This window comes from Elephantulus edwardii, unplaced genomic scaffold (genome assembly GCF_000299155.1).
Source record: "Elephantulus edwardii isolate Elephantulus edwardi_28Jun2011 unplaced genomic scaffold, EleEdw1.0 scaffold00145, whole genome shotgun sequence".
Lineage (NCBI taxonomy): Eukaryota > Metazoa > Chordata > Mammalia > Macroscelidea > Macroscelididae > Elephantulus > Elephantulus edwardii.
Window position 1 is genome coordinate 4,329,040 of NW_006399895.1, and position 23,069 is coordinate 4,352,108.

Below are 23,069 nucleotides of genomic sequence, written 5' to 3' on the forward strand. Positions count from 1 at the left end.
ATATAAAATATATAGTATAATATTTAAGCACAGTTAAAATTGTGAGCTCTAGACAGAAAGTTAGTAGATATCTAGAACAAATTGATTGGATTACAGTTCATTCACAAGCAAAAAGGGACAGTGTACTTGCAGATGGAATGATATGACTTAGCAGACATTGTTGTTAATTGCTTTCAAGTTGAGCACGACTCATAGCAGCCCTTTACAATTATCGACATTTATCAAAGTTCATAGAGTTTCCGGAGGCGTGTTATTTAGGAAGTGAATGCCAATTATGGATGCTGAATAAAGTTTGTATCATCTTTTTTTAAAAAATATGTAATAATTTTAATGAACATTTATGGAGATTTTACATTTCCATTCATTCATTGTTGCACTTACTCACCCCCGCCCCAAGTTCACTCTTCTCTTTGAAAAGTAAAAGAAAAATTCTTTCATTGGTATACAATCACCCTACCCCAGGTACACTCCACTATGGAACTTTCATTCCGGACCTTCTTAATTCTGGCAGACTTCTGATCTCCTTCCTCAGTTTTCTTATTTTCCAGATTTTGTGGCCGTAGGGAAGATAATTTCTAGGTTTATTTTCTTGTTCTCATTCAGGACCAAAAGTTCTTTATATCTGTCTCAAATGTATTTTCATCAGAGGCAGAAAGAGAGTGTATATATTTCCTTTTTTAAAAAATTATGAAATTATTAAAAGTGATGTTACTCAAAAATTGACTGTTAAAAGAGATTTTTTAGAGAATTTTGTGATAACTGTTAAGGTGGTTGTTGTTAGGTGCCATTGAATTGAGTATGACTCATTGTAATACTGTGAACAACAGACCTGAATCCAGTCCTAAACTGTGCCATCCTCATCATCTCTTTACACTTGAACCCGTTACTGCAGTCACCATATCAATCCATTTTGTTAGGGGTTTTCCTCTCTTTTGCTGACCCTTCCCCTTTCCAACCATAATAATATATCCCTGTCCAGGAAAGAGCCTCTCCTAGCAACATGCCGAATATTTGTGCCAAAGCTTTGCTATCTGTATCTCCCAGGATCAACCTGGCTGCATTTTTCCTACAACATATCTATTTATATTTTTGGAAGTCCATGGGATGTTAGGTGCTCTTCTACAGCACCACAATTCAAAGGCGTTTGTTCCTCTTCTGTCATCCTTTATTCATTGTCCAGCTCTCAAGTACATAGCAAGTGATTAAAAAGACCATGGCCTGAATGAAGCACATTTTTATCTTCCAATTGATATTATTGCTCTTCAATAATTTAGAAAGGTCCCTGAATGTAGACGTTCTAAAATATGACTCCTGATTAACTTCTGGTACCAAAGGTATTAATTGTAGATCCAAGTAAGATGAAATCATTGACAGTCTCAAGCCTTTCTCCATTTATCATGATGTTGCCTCTTGGTGCAGTGGTGAGGACCTTTGTCTTCTTGATATTGAGATGTCACCCATATTGAAGGCTGTAGTCTTTGATCTTCTGCAGCAAGCCTTTCAGGTCCTCACTTTAAACAAGCAAGGTTGTGTCATCTGTTGTTGATGGGGAAAAGATTGAAGTTGTCAGCTATTTTATTTTACTTGACTCCATAGTCAGCACCCATAGAAGTATCTCTCAGGAAATCGAAAGGCATGTTACATTGGGGAAAGTCTACTGCCAAGGATCTATCCAAAGTGCTAAAGAACAAGGAAATCAGTTTCAAGATTATGGTGAACCTGATCTAAGCCATGGTATTTTCAGTTGCTTCTTATGCATCTGAAAGTTGGATAGTGAATAAGAATGACAGAAGAAAAGTCAATTTCTTTGAATTATGGTGTTGGAGAAGAATATTGAATATTCTTCCATGGACCACCAGAAGAACAAACAACTCTTATCTTGGAGAAAGTGCAACCAGGGTGTTCATAAGAGACAATGATTGTTAAACTTTATTTACCTACTTTGAACATGTTGTCAGCAGGGGCCAGATTTTGGAGAAAGCTACCATGCTGGGGAAAACACAGGTTTAGTGAAAGAGAGGAAGACCTCAGTTAGGTGGATGACAGAGTATTTGCAACAGTATACTTAAACATGGTGGATCCCATGAGGATGGTACAATATAGACTAAGATTCAGATCTGTTTTTTATTGGGTTGCTATGAGTAATAGCCTATTGAATGATACCTAACAACATTAAGAACATTAAAATTTGGCATCTGACTAGTCGTTTCTCTTCACATGATGTTTGTTGGTATTATTATGTTTCTTATTGATGGTCTTCATTTTGTAATCTTGGAAGTAATTAGAAAATCTCTACAGTGTGATACAAGTTCTCTCTTTGATTCTTAAATGTATTTGCACCAGAAAAGTTTGTTATTTTACAGTTATATTTGACATTTTATAAAGGAACTGAGATTAAAGAATGAGAGAATGGTTTTTTTCACAGTTGCTTCTCAACCAAAAATTAAAGAGTTTCATATTCTGGCCACTGATGGATACCTTGTCATAGATTAAAGTAAAAACTTGGCTGGAATATAAGCAAAGTAAGAAGAGAAAAATATTAAAACACGGGAAAAATAGAAGGAAGTAAAGATTTTGTAAAGACAAAAATAACTTTAGATTTATTTCTTAATCTTTTATTAGCCCTTAAATAGATGATTTTCAGCTTTATGATCTTTGATAATTGGTAAACAAATTTATATAGCTGGTCAGCATGATTTTTATAAGACAGAAAAACCAATTAGACTAAAATCACTGTAAGCTTTTAGGAGGCAAATATAGTAGTGTCTTTGCTAACAGTTCTAGCTCTATTTAAAGTAATTTACCAGTGACATCAAATGGTGATTCTGTTTTCTATGTATATATGATGAATAGGAAGCTCTGATGGCCTAGTGGTAAGGAGTTGCACTGCCCACCTAAAGTCACATGATTTTAATCTACCAGCTGCTGTGTGAGAAGGATATTCCTCTGGTGCTAAAGTCTCTGAAAACCCACAAAGGGTAAATTGTGAGTCAGTTCCAACTCAACAACCCATAACAACAACTGATTCATTAATTCAGTATTTATCATGTGCCTCATGTGAACAAGCAAGCAGCTATTGTAAACTTGAAAATTACATATTGAACAGAATAAAATTCCTAATCCTGTAAATTATTTCTTTTAGAAGAATTGGACAGTTTATAAATATATAAAATTATCAGTATATTGTTGTTAGGTGGTGCTATCCAGTGGGCTCCAATTTATTAGGTGGTGATAAGATAAAAAGAGTAGGTACATAGTTTTGGAGAGAGGGGTCACTTAGTATAAAAACTTTAAATAGAACGGACATGTTTAGGGGAAAACTTAATGAGAAAATAACCAGACACCTCAGGAATCAAGTTTTGTGCCTACCTGGGGATACAGCTTTCCAGGACAATAATTGTGAAGTGATACTTTGTTTGAGGAATATTAAATAGGGGTGGGTGGAAGTTAGAGAATTGTAGAACATAGGATTGGAGAAGTAAAGGACTAGAAGATGGGAATCATGATGGGTCTTTTTGCTTTTGTGATGGCTTTTGACTGACTTTTCCCTCTGAATGAAATGAGACCTGAATGAAATGGGTTTTGAGCTGAAGAAAAGTATGACCTGGCCTCTATTTAAATAGCGCTGCTTGAAAGATAGGATTAATATCACATGCAAGCAAAATCTTGCTGAAGATTATTAAAAAACATCTGGAACAGTACTTTGATAGAGAACTGTTGTAAATTTAAATTATATTCTTAAGAAGTTGTGGCACAAAGGATATCATTGCTAATAGAAAAGGGATCTTTGCTGAATGCAGAGAATACCCAGGATACCTAACTGTGCAAGTCATTGGACTCTGTGGATCATAACAAATTATGGCTAACTTTACCAAGAATGGAATGTCAGAACACTTAATTGTGCTCATGTGACATCTTTATGTAGACCAAGAAACAGTGTTAGAACAGAGAAGGAAACATTAAATGGTTTAAAATCAAGAAAACTATGTTTCAAGGCTATAACCTTTCTCCATACTCAGGCTGTGTGCTGAACAAATTATTCAAGAAGCTGGTCTCTATAAAGAACAATATGGCATCAAGATTGTAGGAAGACTCATCAACATCTTGCATTATGCAGATAATACTGCTTTGCTTGCTGAAAGTGAAGAGGACTTGAAATGCCTGCTGGAGAAAATCCATACCTCCAGTATGGATTGCATCTAAACATTAAGACAAAAATCCTCACCACTGAACCAATAGACAGCATCATGATAGAGAAAAGAGTATAATTGTTAATAATTTAATTTTGCTTGGATCCACAGTCAGCATGGTAATGTTATTGATTGCATGACTCAAAGCGACCCTATGAACAAAATGCCTGAAGCCCCTCTACAACTATCAGCATTTATCAAAGTTCATATAGTTTCTGGAGGTATGAAGTGGCTACCACTCCTGCTTCCAAACCTGTCATAATAATAGCAATCAAGAAATCAAAACATGTGTTGTGTTGTATTGGGAAAATCTGCAATCAAGGACCTCTTCAAAGTGCTAACGAGCAAGTATGTCTGTTTAAATACTAAGATGTTCCTGATTCAAGCCATGGTCTTTTTCAGTTACTTGCTATGCACCTGAAAGTTGGACAGTGATGAAAGATGATAGAAGAATCACTGGTGCCTTTTGAGTGTAGTGCTGGAGAAGAGTACTGAGTATCCTATGGATTGCAAAAAGAACAAACAAGTCTATCTTAGAGGTAGTGCAGCCAGGGTGCTTAGAGGCAAGGATGGTTGAAACTCTCTCACTTACTTTGGGAATGTTGTTAGGAGGGGAAAAGAAATTGTTCTTGGAAAGATGGAGGGTCAGCAGAATAGAGGAAAACCTCCAAAAAGATGGGTTGATAAAGTAAATATAATAATGTGCTCAAGCATATCAGAGGTAATGAGGTTGGTGCAGGATAGGGCATGGTTTAGATCTGTGGTTTATAGGGTCACTCTAAGTTGTAGGTGACTCGATGGCACCCAGCAGTAACAAATACTTGAAAGATGGGCTGTCTCTTCGCATGTGATTTCCAGTCTCTGAAAACATGCTGAAGGGCCTGCTCTAAGTCGGCTCCGATTCAGAGACAGTGAGTTTGGTTTTCAGTTGACCTGACCACTGTTTTCAGAATTGACTTACGGGAGAACAGGGCAAAAGCCAGAAGATCACATTGAAGGCTTTTTGAGCAATCCAGGTAAGAAAGAATGGCAGGGATTTATGCATATAGCAAAGGGAGGAGTGAGAGATAGCTAAAAAAGGTTATATCGTAATCATAGTTATCTCCAGGAGTTTCAGCACTTAACAACAGCTTGTTCTGAGTTTTCTTAATCATTCCTATTTTCCTTTCTCCTTTTGTTGTGATACTCTAATGAGCTTGTCATTTTAAATATAAATGTGTACACATCTGTTTTTGTTCGTTTTCCTCAGAATCTGGCCAACCTATTTGTGGAAATGGCATGGTAGAACAAGGAGAACAGTGTGATTGTGGCTACAGTGACCAGTGTAAAGATGAGTGCTGTTATGATGCAAACCAGCCAGAGGGGAAAAAATGCAAGCTGAAACCTGGAAAACAGTGCAGGTTGGTAATGTTCCTGCAAAGTCACGTGAAAACATTTCTGACAAAAACTTAAAACTGAGATGTAGAAATGCTTGTTAACTTTTTAACTTTGTTTTTATTTTTCTGAACTAGGTTTGATAAGTGGCCTGTTGTTAGCAGTTTGAACTATATATAATGGTAATTTGTATGTCAGATGTTAAAAAAGAACATCAAGAGGTATTCTGTAAAAGATACCTTTTGTTCCTAACTTTAAAACTGTTGCTGGTTTTCATATAACTTTAAATACCTAGGTAATATGGTAAATAATTCACTTTTGGAACCTGTCATTTAATTATTTTACTTAATAAATTATTTTGACATTTATAGATAAAATGCTGTTGTTTTCTCCTGCTGTCAAGTGAGAATTAACTCACAGCTGACCCTCTCATGGTTTTTTCAGAGGTTGCAGATTTCATGTAAAGAGATTGCCTATCAGTCTCCAGTGGAGAAACTGGTGGATTTAAACCACTGATCTTTGGTTTGGCAGTTCAGCTCTTTACCACTAGACCACCAGAACTCCCTATTTATATTCTAAAATAAAACTAAAACATATACACACCAGTCTTTAAAAGTAATATTCAATGTCCTATTACATCCATATCTGTATTATAATAGGACATTGTATATTACTTTTAAGGACTGGTGTGGATGTGTTCTAGTTTTATTTTAGAATATAAATAGGAGAAAACTGATACATTGACTAATGTCAGCTGATGTAACTTAAAAATTAAGCTAATAATAATAATAATAATTTTCCACTATTTGTACTGAAGACAGAGTAATACCCTTTAATGCAGATAGTGTGCTTTGATTATAAAATTTAGACTATTCACTTTTGTAGGAATTTTTGGAATGTCTAAATATAATAGCCTCTTACTAATATTTGTAAAACACTTGCGATTTAAAAGATAAGGTTTATGATACAAATGTTAGGATCATATCTAAGTACATCAGAAGCACCCAAAATGATTTCCTTGTTTAATCACTTACTGTTTTGTTCCAGTCCAAGTCAAGGTCCTTGTTGTACAGCACAGTGTGCATTCAAGTCCAAGACTGAGAAATGCCGGGATGATTCAGATTGTGCCAAAGAAGGAATGTGTAATGGCTTTACAGCTCTTTGCCCAGCATCTACGCCTAAACCAAACTTTACCGACTGTAACAGGCAAACTCAAGTGTGCATTAATGGGGTAAGCATATAATTTTATTTAATTTTATAAAACCTGCCTTTTTAGAATAATTTTTTGATGACACCTAAAACTTCTTAGTTTACGTGATCTTGCTCGTTGTTTCTCTAATTTTCTCATTTTCTTTTTCTCAAAGCCATGAATGCGGTATGTGACATAAATGCCAGGTGGAGCTTGACTAGTTAGTTAAGAACAGGACTTTGATCTTTCTGACTCCAAGTGCTTCACGTTCTTTAGAAAAGCGTGATTGTAAACTAGGCACAACTTTCCCCATATTACTCTTAAGCTTTAATTAATATTTCAGTAGCCTCAGTAAAAGAATCTTCTGGTCATTTTGTATGTATGTTAAGCTTTTCAAATTTTCTTCAGTTTAACTTGCTTTACATGTGAAAAATTTAATTTCTCTTCTTATGAAAGAGATACATAACCAGTATAAAATAATGCTCATCTTATCTTTATGCTTTTGCTGTTTTTTTCTTTCCTATTTAAGTTCCTGTTTCTTTCAAAGTTTTACTGTATTACTTGCACTTACTCTTTTTTTCAAATGTGTTTGACCAGTTTTTGATACGAGTTTATGATTTGTACACACTTCTTTCATTTAAGTAAAATTTGCATTTCTTCTTACGTATTTTGCCATTGGAAGCATAAACCCACCAGTCACTCTGGAGGATAGGTTTGACTGTGGAAGAATGAACTAATTTGTCTTTTCTCTTTTTTCCAGCAATGTGCAGGTTCTATCTGTGAGAAACATGGCTTGGAGGAGTGTACCTGTGCCAGTTCTGATGGCAAAGATGATAAGGAATTATGTCATGTTTGCTGTATGAAGAAAAGTAAGGATTTTAATACACAAGAGTACAAAATCTGCTTCAAAATGTATTATTTTTCTCCAACCCTGATACACTGTTGGATAGCCTCCAGCTTAATCTGTCTTCATGAGAAATTTTAAAATGTAGCATAACATCATGCCTTTAGTATAATGCCAAAGTCCTTATAATGTTTTATAATGTGTTACGATATTTTCAAAATGACACTTTCAAAAAAAACGTGCCGGCTTAAAAACAATAATTTACAGACATGCTCTTATAACATTTTAAAGCCATTATAGGTGCAAAGTCAAGAATAGAAAGTTGTTTATCCTTTTTTTTTTTTTATCTTATATTTAAGGTGAATTACTTAGGGTGTTATCTATCCTCACTAGTGAAAGTCTATATAACATATCCTGTATATGATGTCAGGAGCTTCTTTTCCTTACCAACCTTCCTTCCCTCCCTCCCCAATCGCCTAGTAGCAAACTGATATTCAACTTAATTTTTGGCACTTCTTTTACAGTGGACCCTTCAACTTGTGCCAGTACAGGATCAGTGCAGTGGAATAAGCAGTTTCGTGGTCAAACCATCACCTTGCAACCAGGATCCCCTTGCAATGATTTTAGAGGCTACTGTGATGTTTTCATGCGTTGCAGATTAGTGGATGCTGATGGTCCTTTAGCTAGGCTTAAAAAAGCTATTTTTAGCCCAGAGCTCTATGAGAATATTGCTGAATGGATTGTGGTAAGTATAATTTTTATTGATGCAAAACTTTTACGTAAGTGTTTTGACCATAATTTTATTTTGTTATGAGAAAAATCCTTTTTATGCTGGAATCTCTTTATTTAAAGTTATTTTTAAAGCACAGATAACCTTGCATGTATTTTCTTCTTAAGTGATCAAAATCTACACATGTGTATCTTTCAGGTACTGGTTAGTTACTTGATGGGAATTATTATATTTTATTTTACTCCCTAATTCCTCTCCTTAGATGGACTATTTATATTTCCCTTTTCTTGGTCTATATAAGTAGACTTGTTTTCATAGGACTTTTTCTTCTAGTTATTTAAAATTCTGAGTGCTTTTTCCTCTTCTCCATTGTCTCAATATAGTAGTAGATGGCCAGCTGTGGTTTCTACTTTGTTGCACAAGTGAGGTGAAGGGAAAATTGGTAATTTTTCTAAAGATTTTCTCTGATCTCTCAATATAAATTCTGAGTGTTCATTGTGTGTGTGACAGGAAATGTTGAACAACAGCTAAGGTCAGATACAGAGCCTTCTATAGATCTGTTAATGATTGTGGATGCTTACCCAGTATAATCCACTGAATTGTATTATTATTTACCCGGTATTTTCCATTGTTATATAAATGTTGAATTACCTGACTTTTTTTTTTTAAAGTGTAATTTCCAGACGAGTTTTTTTCTTCAGCCTTTTAAGGAATCAAATCCTTACATGGGCTTTGGTGGTGGTCGTGGGGCAGCACCTGCAGGTCTAAGTCTAGGTGGAGGTGTCCGGTCCTTTCGGGCTTCATGAGAACGGTTCCTCACCACCTTGCTGTGAATGCACAACTCACACAGTAGTGCAGTTTCACATAGAGCTTTGGAAGCACATAGGCGTCAAAAACACTCGCTTCAGAAATGTCCCAGACAGCAGCTGCCTCTACTGTATTTCAGATTACGAACTTCTTAATTGCCTTGTCTTTGGGCACGCACCGGGCGCAGTTCGTGCAGCGAATAGGCTGCATGTAGCCGCGGCCCTTTTTGGCACGACCGTTGTTTCTCCTTTTCTTCTTCATGTTGGAACCGAGGGCCCAAGAGCTACCTGACATTTTTTTAAAGGTTTTCTGAATCTGTAATTAATAATATTAAAGCATCAGCAGAAAACTTGCAGGTGATATATTTAAGGGTGTACTATTACCTGAACTATATTTTGCCTTGAAAATTTATTTAAAACTCAAGATCCCTTCTTAAATTATCTTTTTTTTAATTGGCATTAAGATTTTCTTAAAAGCACTTAAGATGTTATCTGTATGGGTTGTCAGCCTCATCATAACATTGGTGTTATCATCTTACGTTCAAATGCTATTTGTCATTCTTACCCCAAACCCAAGCCTACTACCATTGAGTTGATTTCCGTTGATAGACAGTCTCTATTACTAGAGTTTCCCAAAATGTAAACCTTTATAGGAGACTTCCTATCAGTTCCCAAGGGCTTGTGGATTTGCACCTCTGACCTTTTTGTTAGCAGTCTAACATGTAATTATATTATGCCACCACAAAGGTTAATACTTCGTATTATAGAATATGTGAATTTTTTTATTACTAATTTTAATGAGAGTTGACAGAGACTTTGGATTTCCATTCGTTCATTGTTGCACTTTTCTCCATGCCCATCCTCCCCCCTAGTTTGCTCTTCTCTTTGAAAAGTGAAAGAAAAATTCTTGCATTGTTAAAGAATCCCTTCCCACAAGTTCACTCCGCTATGCAGCCCTCATTTTGAAAAGTTAAAGAAAAATTATTTCATTGTTATACAATCCATCCTCTCCCAAGACCACTCCCTTATGCTAGTCTTCATTCTGGACTCCTGTCATAACAATAATACCTAATCATATATCCCTTTTTAACACGTTGCCGCACACTTTTAAATTGACGACCGTGCTTAGAAACATTTTTTTTTTCGCTATAGCCATCATTTGCAGCAATGTGTTAACAGTTCTCTCCCTCATCTGTTTCAATGCAGTGTACATCATTTATCCCATCTTTCTCAATCTCCCCCCACCCTGATGTCAGTCCCATTTTACAACAGTGGCATTATGCAGTATTTGTTCTTTTGTGACTGAGATATTTCATTCAGCATAATTTCCTCCAGGGTCACCCATTTTTTTCTTAATTTTAATGAAAGTTTACAGATACTTAGAGTTTTCTGTCATTCATTGTTGCACTTTTCTCCCTAAATCACTCTTCTCCTTGAAAAGAAAAACTCTTTTATTGTTATACAATCCCTCCCTCCAGGTTCACTCCACTATGCAGCCTTCACTCTGAACTTCAGTAATGACAAGAATACCCATTCATATATCCCTTTTAAACAGATCTCTCTCTCATCTATTTCAATATACAGTATCAGTATTCAGTACTCACTATGCAAAATGCAGTATCAGGGTCACCCATTTTGAATAATATTTCATGAGAAACTGGAACCCTTATTCACTGTTGGTGGAAGTGTAAAATGGTGCAACCACTATGGAAGGCAGTATGGCGCTTTCTCAAAAAGTTGCAAATAGAAATACCATTTGACCTAGCAATTCCATTACTGGGAATTTACCCTAAAGAAACCAGAACCGCCACCCAAGCAGATATATGCACACCCATGTTTATTGAGGCTTTTTTCACAATAGCAAAGAGTTGGAAACAACTTAAGAGCCCAAAAACAGATGAATGGATAGAGAAGCTGTGGTATATTCACACAGTGGAATACTATGCTGCATTGAAGAACAAGAATATGTGAATTTTAATTACATAATGGGAAGATCATTGGAATTGGATTCAGGAAATTTAGGCTTTAAACCCAGTAGGGCATTTGAACAAACTTCTGTCTTCTTAAAGCATAAAATAATTTGTAACTGTTTTTTTCCCACATAAGAGATGATCAGTAGATGTCTGTTAAGGTGAATGTCTTTTCTGTCATTATGATGTAGTGAACAACACAGGCTTTGGAATGAATCCTTTTTCTGGCATTGGTCACCTCTGTGATTTTGAGCAGCTTACATTGAACTTATCTGTTTCCAACTCAGATCTAGGGTTTTTTTTCTTTCTCTAATGAGTTGAAATCTGATATACTTGTCCATTATACTAGGCAGGACATTCAGAAAAAGAAAGCTGATTAGAATTTCAAAGTTATACTTTACAGAGAATATGCTGTATCAGATGGGTTATATTTTCCATAAAGTAGTCATATAATTTGAAAATGGGATATATTTTTAACTTCCTCTAATTTTGATTCACTTAATTATTTCTATTCTTAAATATTTGGTAACAATGATCCTTCTTTTTCAGTCTCTGTGTATAGTGAACTATATCATATGAGGCAGCTGCCTTTTAGATCCTTCTCATCTTTTTATAATAAACCATATTTGTGGTATATTATAGCATCCTGATGGTGTAATTCCTTACATGCTTGACTGCTAGCTTCTACCAACAGTGAATAAGGGTTCCAGTTTCTCCACAACCTCGCTAGCATTTGTTGCTTGCTGTTCTCTTAAATTTTGCTATTCTTACTGGGGTGTGATGGTATCTCATAAGTGGTCTTGATTTGCATCTCTTAGAGCTAGGGATTTTTGAACATTTCTTCATGTGCTTGTTAGCCATCTGAATGTCTTCTTTGGTGAAGTGTCGGGGTCATATCCTGTGCCCATTTTTCAATTGGATTGTTTACCTTTATCTTGTTTTGGTGCTCAAGTGTTTTGTAAATTCAAGATAAAAGTCCCTCTAGATATAAGACATGTCATTACCAAATACTTTCTCCCAGTCTTTGACTTCCCTTTTTACCCTGTTGGAGAAGTTTTTGGATGTGCATAGGAATTTGATTCTTAGAAGGTCTCATTCATCTATTTTTATCTTCTCCTGGTTGTAGGTTTTTACTTGGAAGACTGTTTATGTTGTGGATTAGAATTTCTAGCATCCTTCCAAGCTTTTCTTTAATGAAGTTTATAGTCCTTGGTTTTAGTCAGTCCTAGGTCCATGATCCACCATAAGTTGGTTTTTTTTTATATGGCGTGAGGTGTGGATCTTGCTTGAGTCTTTTGCAGATACTTTTCCAGTTTTGCCAACACCATTTGCTAAAAAGGCTGTCATTTTCCCACTTAACTGATTTCATCTCCTTGTCAAAAATCAGTTGACCATAGGTAGATAGGCAGATTTCTGGATTCTCTATTCTATTCTATTCCATTGATTTATGTGTCTATCATTGTACCAGTATCATGCTGTCTTAACCTCCATGACAGTGTAGTAGGATTTAAAATCAGGGAATGAGATACCTCCTACCTTATTTCTAAGGAGTGCTTTGCTTATTCAGGGCTTCTTTCCATTCCAAATGAAACTGGAGATTGCCTTTTCCGTCTCATTGAAGAATAGGGTTGGTATTTGTATTGGGATTGCATTGAACTTGTAAGTTGCCTTTGGTTGTATTGCCATTTTCACAATATTGAGTCTTCCTATCCGTGAACAAGGGATATTCTTCCACTTCTCTTTTTGTTTCTTGTGGTAAAGTTCTATAATAAAAAGCCCTATTTTACCTTGAATTTATTCTACTAAATTTACTTGCTCCCTTTTAAAAGAATATGCTAATTTTTGTCCCTTTTTAAAAATTTATTCAGATTTTTTCCAGGAATTTGTCTTTTTAATATTTTCATAACGAGCACCTTTTTTTTTCTCAGCTTTGAATTGATTTTGGCCTTAATTTTAGGAACCCAAGTCTTAGATATTTGTTATTCTTTATAAAGGAAATGTTTAGAGCAGTGTTTTCCAGGTGGCTCATAGAACATTAATTATATGAAGAACACTTTGGATTTGATGGTCAGACAAGTCTGGAAAGCACTGCATTTCTGTATTGAAAATTTTTGAGAGTATTGGGAGAAATCTTGCAGTAAATAGACTTGTTTTAAGTTGACCCTGGAAACCTTTGTCCATCTTTACAAATTATTTGATTGAGAGGGGATGACACACACATCACGTAATTGTATTCATCAGTTTCTATTATACACGAGAATCATCTGAGAGCTTAATCCAATTATTTAACCAATCTCTTAGGATTGATATCAAGCCTCTAAATCTTATAAAAGCTCCCCAACTAGTTCTGATGAGGAGCTGGGTTGAAAACCATTCATCTTAAGCTCCTGAAAACTATAGTTTATGGACCAGATGCAGCCACTGTCTATTTGTCTGTGTCTGAAAGCTAAGTATGATTTTATATTTTAAATGGGTTTTTTTAAAAAAAAAATCTCATGACAGAAAAATTACATGAAATTCAAGTTGTAGTATCCTAAAATAATACTTTACTGGAATAGAATAGAAATGATCATACCTATTCTTTTACTTCTAGCTGCTTTTGCATTAGAACAGAATTGAGTAGCTATGACAGACTTTATGTGGTTCCTAAGGCCTAAAATAGTTGTAATGTGTGGCTCTTTTATAGAACAACTTCTTATCCAGATGTGGGATCAGTGTGTAATGCTCCAACTAGCATCATCAACATTACCTGGGAACTTGATAGAAATGCATGTATTAAAACCCAGTTTAGACCTACTGAAATGATAGCTGGTGGCACAGACTTAAGTTTGGAAACTATATATTTTTTCCCTTTCACCTCCAGTGTCTGTAATATAAATAATTTTGTAACAGAATCATGTTGTTGTTGTTTGATGCCGTCCAGTCGTAGACGACTCATAGTGACCCTGTGAATGAACAGCCTGAGCACTGTTCGTACATAGAGTTTTCGGAGGCAAGCCATTTCGGAAGTGGATGCCGCTCCTGCTTCCAGGCTTGATTTAGTCGGGAAGCTCCAGCCAACACTGTCCACCATGGGTACCCATTACCACAATTGGCACATCACTGTCACAGTCTTCAACATCACAGCAACCACGAGTTACCTCTGTACAGCAACGCACAGACCAGTGCTATACCTTCGCTTGGTAGCATAGCTTCCTTTCCACTAGGCCAACATAGCTCTCTCGATTGTCATCATTGTTATTGTTGTTTGATGGGAGCTCTGGTGGCCTAGTGGCAAAAAGCTGCACTGCAATCCCAGAGGCATGGGTTCAAATCCACCAGATGCTCGCCTGCAGGAGGAGGAGCAATCTCCTCCTGTACCAGTCAGATCTGATTTGATGGTACACACACACACACACACACACAAATATAACAAAATAAAAAAATAACAGAATCATAAATCACTTAAAAAAACTTTTTATTGTGGCAAATTTTGATATTGTATGAACATTTAAAGAGCAATTGGTCTTTGTATTAAATATTACTTTGTTATTTATGTATGTTAGAAATGGAGAGTTGCTTATGGACCTCTAGAATCCCTTTTTTGTAGTATATTAAGTGTTAGTGCATTTTTACAAAATAAATAGCATTCTTACTCTTATTATTTATATGAGAAACAAAGCGTATGTATTTTCTTAAATTTGGAGCTCTGATATATTTACTTTTGGCCTGGTAATAATTCACTTTGCCTACCTAGATTAGCTTTTAAAAAGCTTCAAGATTGGTAGCCAGCTGCATCCTTTTTGGCAGATTGATGTGTGAGGCACATGGGATCTTGAAGGATAGGATAAGAACATTTCGTCAAAATACAGACTATAATACCTTTTGCAGATTAGAGCAAAAGCTTTCTGCTCGAGTGACATAATCTGTATCCAGACAAGGAGTTGTGAGTCCCACGTGGTCTTGTGAAGACATTGAGCGTGCATTTGCAATGAGGCATGTTAAACATTGCAGTCACTGAAAGGATTTTTCAATTGGATTTCTCTGTCGGTATTTAGAAACAGTAAAGAAAATTTTGTATCTGAAGAGACTTGACTACATACATCCCCACTCTCACCTTTTTGCCTTGTCTCTCTCCTCCCCTCATTCCATTAGTTTATTTTGGTGAGTGATAACTATTTTCTCTTTTTTCTTACCCTGTACATCCTTTTTTCTTTCTGTAGATTATTAAATAAAGACTATCATAATTACTACATAATAACCTAGTGAAATCAGATTGTTCCTTTACCTTGTCAGTTTTTTAACTCTTTTTTTCCCCTGTCCCAAGCACATTTTTGTTGTTGTTGTTGTGTGCCAACGAGTTGCTTGTGACTCATAGCCGTCCTATGTACAACAGCCCTAAACCCTGCTCTATTCTGTGCCAACCTCACTGTCTCCGACACACCTACTCCCATTAATCTAATCACTGAATTGATCATCTCATTGGGGGCTTCTCTCCTGCGCTGTCCCTACACTCTCCCAAACATGATATCCCTCTCCAAGGACTGGTTCCTCCTTGCAACATGCCCAGATTATGTCAGACGAAGCTTCAGAATCCTTGACTCTTGAGGAGCAGCCTGGTTTCAGCATCTTTAGGTCAAACCTGTTTGTTCTCCTAGCAGTCTGTGGTATATTCAACACTCTTCTCTAGCACCACAGCTAAAAGGCATCAATTCTCTTTCTATGATCCCTAGTCAACTGTCCAGCTCTCTGATTCACAGCACGCAATTGCGAAGACTATGTACTGGATCAGGTGCACCTTAGTCTCCAGCCTGATGTTTCTCTTCAATACTCTGGAGAGGTCCCTGACAGCTGACTTTCCCAATGCACTTCATCTCTTGATTTCCTGACTGCTGGTAGCAAGAGTGTTGGTTGTGGAACCAGGAAAACTAAAACTGTTAACATCTCAGTCTCTTCACCATCCATACTGATGCTGCCAATTGGCCCATTGGTGAGAATCTTTGTTTTCTTGATATTGAACTTCAATCCACATTGAAGGCTGCACTCCTTGACCTTCTGCAGCAAGCCCCTCAGGTCCTCCTCAGTTTCCGCAAGCAGGGTTGTGTCTTCGGCATAATGCAGGTGTTGATGAATCCTCCTCCAGTCCTTATGCCCCATTCCTCCTTGTACAGCCCAGTATCCCAGATGATCTAGTCTGCATACGATTGAAAAGGTATGGAAACACAATATATCCCTGGCGTACACCCTTCCCCATTTTGAATCATGCATTGTCTCCTTGCTCTGTTCTGATGACTGCCTCTTGGCTTAAGTATAGGTTTCACATAAGCACAATCAAATGTTTTGGGATTCCCATTCTTCTCAGAGTTAACCACAGTTCATTGTGATCCACACAGTCAAAAGCCTTTAATGAAATACGAATAGACATTCCTTTGGTACTCTCTGCTTTCAGCGAAGATCCTTCCGATATTAGCTCCGATATCGCTAGTACGACAGCCTCTTTTAAACCCAGCCTGCACATCTGGCAATTCTTTGTTGATGTGTTGCTCCAGTCATTTTTGGATAATTTTCAGCGGAATCTTGCTCGCTTGTGATATTAATGATATTGTTCGGTAATTTCCACACTCTGTCAGGTCACTCTTCTTTGGAATGGGAATAAATACCGATCTCTTCCAGTCAGTTGGCTGTCCTCCAGATTTCTTGGCACAATTTATTGAGCACATCCAGAGCAGTGACTGTTTATTGAAATATGTCACTTTGTTTGCCATCAACTCCTGGAGCCTTGTTTTTTGCCAATTTGAACTTCCTCCTTTATCACCACAGGTTCCTGCTCAAACGTTGTTTCATGAAATTCTTCTGTGTCAGCCAATTCCTTCTTGTACAGTGACTCTGTATACTCCTTCAATCAACTTTTAATGCTTCTTGGATCATTTAACATTCTCCCCAAAACATCCGTAAGTGTTGCCACTCGTGATTTCAATTCCTTCAGCTTAAGAAATGCTGAGTGAATTCGACCCTTTGGATTTTCTGACTCCAGCTCTTTGCACATTTCCTTATAATACCTTGTTTGTCATCCTGAGTTGCCCTTTGAAATTTTTTGTTCAGCTCTTTAATTTCTTGATTTTTTCCCCCTTTAGCTTTGGCTTCTCAGCACTCTAATACAATATTCAGAGTCTCATCTGACATCCATCTTGGTCTTTTCTTCCTCTTCTGTCTTTGTAATGATCTTTTGCATTCTTCATGGATGGTATTCTTGATATCCTCCCACAGTTCATTTGGTCTTCGTTCATTGGTGTTCAAGGTCTCAAAACGGTTCCTGAGGTGGTTTTTAAATTCAAGTGGGATAGACTTAAGGTCAAATTTTGGTTCCTGTGGACTTGATTTTACTTTCTTCAACTTCAGTTGAGCTAGCATACAAGGAAGCTGGTGGTCTGTTCCACAGTCAGCAGCTGGCCTTTTTTTCCACAGCTGATAGCTTCTCCTGCTAGTCTTTCTATACGTGTAATCGATTCGATTCCTATGCATACTATCAGGTGAAATCCATGTGTATGACCACATAATTACTATATTGAATGGTGTGTCTATTTTTGATGTAGAATTACTTTCTGAAACTTGATTTCAGGGTTGTTACCTTGTAGGGCGTAAAACCTTTTTTTACTCTTTTCTTTGACTTAAATTTCACTTAACACCTTCATATACATGACATGAAAAAGTTTGGCATATAATTTTTAGTCATTAAGTGATTGATTGTAGGATGAATAACTTACTTTCTTTCATATTCTGAAAGCTAGGCAAATTATTATCATTCTTTTAAGATACTGAACTTTCTACTTCAGAATTATCCTACACCAGAAATGCCAACATGCTTTGCTGAAAAACTTGTGCTTTTTGAAACTGCAGTGGCCTGAACTATAATTAGAATGATGGAATTAGATCCATAGGGTAGTGGTCTACATTTTAAATGATATCTCAAATAATTCTATCCAGAAACCAGACTCACTTGCATCAAGTCAGTTCTGATTAAAAAACTCATTCTCCATCTGGTTTCTCTTTTATTTATATGTATGTGTGTGTCTACATATACATATACATATACATATACATATACATATACATATACATATACATATGATGTTGTTATATGCCGTTGGTTGCACCCCATGTACAACAGCCTTAAACTCTGCTCTGTCCTGTGCCAGTCACACTGTCTCCGAAACACCCATCCTGATTACCCCAGTCACTGAATCAGTCCACCTTATAGAGGGCCTTCCCCTCCTGCGCTGTCACTCCACTCTCCCAAGATGATGTCCCTCTCCAAGGACCAGTCCCTCCTTACAAAATGTCCAAAGTATGTCAGACGAAACCTCAGAATCCTTGCCTCCAAGGAGCAGCCCGTTTTAGCCCTCTCCAAGATGAACCTATTTGTTTTCTTAGCAGTCCATGGTACCTTCAACACTCTTCTCCAGCACCACAGCTCAAAGGCATCAATTCTCCTTCTGTCTTCCCTAGTCATTGTCCAACTGTCAGAAGCGTAACAAGTGATTGCGAAGATCATAACCTGTATCAGACGCACCTTAGTCTCCAGAGAGACACCGTTGCTCTTCTGTACTTTGAAGAGGTCCTTAACAGCAGACTTTCCCGTTGCAGTACATCTTTTAATTTCCTGGCTACTGGTGCCGAGAGTGTTGACTGTGGAGCCAAGCAAACTAAAGCTGAGAACAGTCTCAATCTCTTCACCATCCATCCTGATGCTGCCAATTGGTCCAGTGGTGAGAATCTTTGTCTTCTTGACATTGAGCCTCAGTCTATATTGGAGGCTGCAGCCCTTGACCCTCTGCAGCCAGCGCTTCAGGTCCTCCTCAGTTTCAGCAAGCAGGGTTGTGTCATCTGCATAACACAGATTGTTGATAGATCTTCCACCAATCCTGACCCCACATTTCTCCTCATAGAGCCCAGCCTCGCATCTGGTGGATTTTCAAACCACATGCCTTCGGAATTGCAGTGTAGTACTTGCTATTAGGGCAACAGAAGAACTCCCTCAGGCTATAAATCTTTATGAGAGCAGCTTGCCTCATCTCTCTTCCATGGAGTAGCCGGTAGATTTGCACCACTGACCTTTTCTTTAGCAGTGCAACACGTAATCCACTTTGCCATGAGAATTCCTTAAATAATTATTGGGTCAACTCAAAGTTGAGGGAGCTGTGGTGTCTTAGAGATAAGTAGTTGCCCTGCCAACTCAAAGGCACATGGTTAGACTCAACTAACTGTTCCGTGGGATAAAGATGGATGGGCATACTCTTCCCATGCAATTTGCTGCCTTTGAAAGGGTCAGCTAAGACTTCTGACTCAATGGTTCACAACCACTGTAACTCATAGTTAAGAGGGCTTTGGTGGTGTAGTTTAGCCCATCGGGAATTTTGCTCTCAACCCAAAGGCCACACTTTTTCTGGCAGTTTGAATCCACTGGCAGGTCTTTAGAAGAAAGATGTACATTCTCCTGTTGCACTGTTTACAGCCTTAGAACTCTGATGGAGGATTAATATTAGTTTGGTTTGATTCCCTGGTGGAGAGAGAGAAAGATGGGCACAGAGATACTAAAAGTTGAGAACCGTTCCTTTACTGAGTGCTGATATTTGAACAGCCCTGCTCAGCCATAAGAATGCCTCTTTCTATACTCAGTCAGATATTCCAGGTTTACCACAAACTCTCAGGTACTTTATAGAATAGAGATGTGGGATGAAGAAGATAATGATAAGTGGTACTCTTATGCATATAAAACGTAATTGATAAACTGCCTGTGGGCCAAAACCTGTATTTGACCTCCTGTTCTTATCAGTTGTTACTGGGAAATAGCCACACCCTTTTGTTTTGTAGATTGTAGTTGCTTTTGCATTATACAAAGGTAGAATTGAATAGTTGTTACAGATACTGCTTGAAAAGCCTAAAATATTTGTGTCTGGACTTTTTTTTTTGTTTTTGTTTTTGGGGTTTTTTTGTTGTTGTTGTTGTTGTTTTTACAAATTCTTGTTTCACTTGTAGATTTTTTTTGTTGAGATTTTAATGAAAGTTTATAGAGAACTTGGATTTCCATTCATTCTTTGTTGCACATTTTCCTCCCTACCCACCTGCCCCCAGTTAGCTTTTTTCTTTGGGGGAAAAAATTATTTCATTGTTATACTGTCTCCCCCCAGCCCCAGTCCACTTTACGATATAGTTCTTATTCTGGACTCTTGCCATGTCAGCAATACCTAATCATATATTCTTTTTATACAGTTCTCTCTCTCATCTGTTTCAGTGCCCTCTATATTGTTTATCTCTTCTTTTCTTAGTTTCCCCCAACCCCCATGTCAGTCCTATTTTATAACAGTGGCATTATACGGTATTTGTCTTTTTGTGACTGAGATATTTCACTCAGCAAAATGTCCTTCATGGTCACCCATTTTATATCTCATGAGTTCTTTGTTTTTCAGTGCTGCATAATATTCGGTTGTGTGACTATACCACAGCTTCTCTATTCATTCTTTTGTTGATGGGCATTTGGGTTGTTTCCAACTTTTTTTACTATTGTGAACAAAGCAGCAATAAACATGAGTGTGCATACATCTGTTTGGTTGGCAGTTCTGGTTTCTTTGGAGTATATTCCCAGTAGTGGAATTGCTGGGTCAAATGGTAATTCTGTTTTCAACTTTCTGAGAAGTGCCATACAGCCTTTCATAGTGGTTACACCATTTTACACTTACACCGACAGTGAATAAGGGTTCCAGTTTCTCCACAACTTCGCCAGCATTTATTGTTCGCTGCACTATTGAATTTTGCTGTTGTTAATGGGGTGTGATGATACCTCATAATTGTTTTGATTTGCATGTCTTAGAGCTAGGGATTTTTGAACATTTCTTCAATTTCCTTAAACAAACATGTGTTTGTTCACCATTTGAATGTCTTTGTGAACTGTCTGTTCATATCCTGTGCCCACTTTGCAATTGAGTTGTTTACCTTTATCTTGTTGTGGCGCTTGAGTATTCTGTAAATTCTTTTTTAAAGTCCCTTTTCAGACGTGTCATTACCAAATATTTTTTTCCCAGTCTGTGGCTTCCCTTTTTACCCTGTTGGAGGAGTTTTGGGATATGCATATGGATTTGATTCTTAGAAGTTCCCATTCATCTGTTTTACCCTCTACTGGTTGTAGGTGTCTGGACCTTTTACGGAAATAGTTTACTGACTCCTGGTAGAGATCAGTAGTTCTCCACCATACTGGAATCATCCCAGAAGCATTAACTAAAATTACTGATGTCTGAAATTGTGGCACAACTTCTTACCACTTAGACCATTACCAGAGCTCCTTGGGAAAAAAATTACTGATGTCTGGATTTTGCTTCTCTCCCATTTAACTAGTTTAGGATTCAGTTTCTGAGGTTTAAAAGCTCTTCAGATGGTGGTAGTGTGTAGCCAAGGTTGAAAACTGCTGGTGACATACAACAAAAAGAATCCTTACAGCAGGGCATATTGTTACTTTTGGTTCTTTTTATGTCTCATGGAAAAACCCCAGGTCATGGGATTCTCTTAAATGGGAGTCTTTCTAGCAGTAATTCTCTGTTTTTGGAGAAGTGCAGCCAGACTGCTCCTTAGAAGTAAGGATGCTTGACTTCATCTTTTGTACTTGGGACATACTACACTACGAGGACCAGTCATTGGAGAATGACATTGTGCTGGGTAAAGTAGAGGGATAGCAAGAAAGAGGAAAACCTTCAACAAGAGGAACAGTGGCTACAACAAGAGGCTTAAGGACAGCAAGAGTTACTAAGGTATTGCGGGGTCAGGCAGTGTTGCATTCTTTTGTGTGTAGGGTTGGTATGACTTGAGGTTGACTCATTGGTGCTTCATAGTATTGTATTAGCCTAATGTGAAAACTCATAGTTTTAAAATTGTTCATGTTTTATGTGATCGCTCTATAGATGCTGTGTATATGCCATAGGTAGATTTATCGAGCTATAAACTGCACAAGAAAAGATTGCCCATCTTGGTCCTTCAAAGCTGCTGGTGGAATTGAACCTCCAGAAAGGCATGACCTTTGAGTTCACAGCAAAACTCCCTAAGCACTAACAGGAAAAGGGAGCCTCATGAGAGATTTTAATTTTAGTCGTAAAAATTAATATGTCTATATAAATATAATTATATATAGAGACACAAAAATATCCCAATTAATAAGTGTTCTTTAAAATGCAGTGTTTTCTAGTCTATATTTTATATAATATACACATTCATAATATATTTCATGTGATATAAAATATTTTTTAAATATGCATTTTTTTTAAAATGGAAAAATCTTTTTCTTTCTAGGCTCATTGGTGGGCAGTATTACTTATGGGAATTGCCTTGATCATGTTAATGGCTGGGTTCATTAAGATATGCAGTGTTCATACTCCAAGTAGTAATCCAAAGTTGCCTCCTCCTAAACCACTTCCCGGTAAGACAGTTTGTACATATTAAATGTTTATATAATTAAAAACCTCTTAGCAGATGGAATTATATTATACATGAATCTTTAGTAACTAATTTTATAATACTTCCTCTTTGGGAATAGGACTACTGGGTGAATGATTCAGTTAAGGTATACATATGCTATTTATCGATCCAGTCTGACTAATGACTGCCATTTGAATGCTAATCTATCTTGAGTGTCCAAAAACATTTTGGTGTATATATCTATTTTTAAATTTTTTTAAAAACTTGCCTTTACTGAAGGAAACTATAGAGAAATATAGCCTCCAGTATTGGGAGCATTGGGGAAAATAAATATGCAATGACATACTTAGTGTTTGTTTTCCAATATCATTTAAATGAGAAGTTACAGACCTCATTCTGGAAGAGTTTTGGCGTAGAAACATAAGACAACAGATAGCTACAATTCATTATCTCTATCTGGGAAACAGGTTTGGTCTGTACTCTTTCCCTCTCGGGGAAACTCTCACTGGAAGATCTTCTTTTAGTCC

The 23,069-nt window shown here is 37.0% G+C and overlaps 1 protein-coding gene across 1 annotated transcript in view; it reads left to right on the forward strand.

Annotated features, from left to right (window-relative positions):
- Window positions 1-23,069, forward strand: part of ADAM10 (ADAM metallopeptidase domain 10) — a 212,650-nt gene that overhangs the window by 183,521 nt on the left and 6,060 nt on the right. Inside the window, exons 12-16 of the mRNA XM_006894501.1 lie at window positions 5,440-5,590; window positions 6,612-6,795; window positions 7,514-7,622; window positions 8,122-8,342; window positions 22,417-22,543. Coding sequence (XP_006894563.1) covers window positions 5,440-5,590; window positions 6,612-6,795; window positions 7,514-7,622; window positions 8,122-8,342; window positions 22,417-22,543 — 792 coding nt within the window. The remainder of the gene's footprint in view (window positions 1-5,439; window positions 5,591-6,611; window positions 6,796-7,513; window positions 7,623-8,121; window positions 8,343-22,416; window positions 22,544-23,069) is intronic.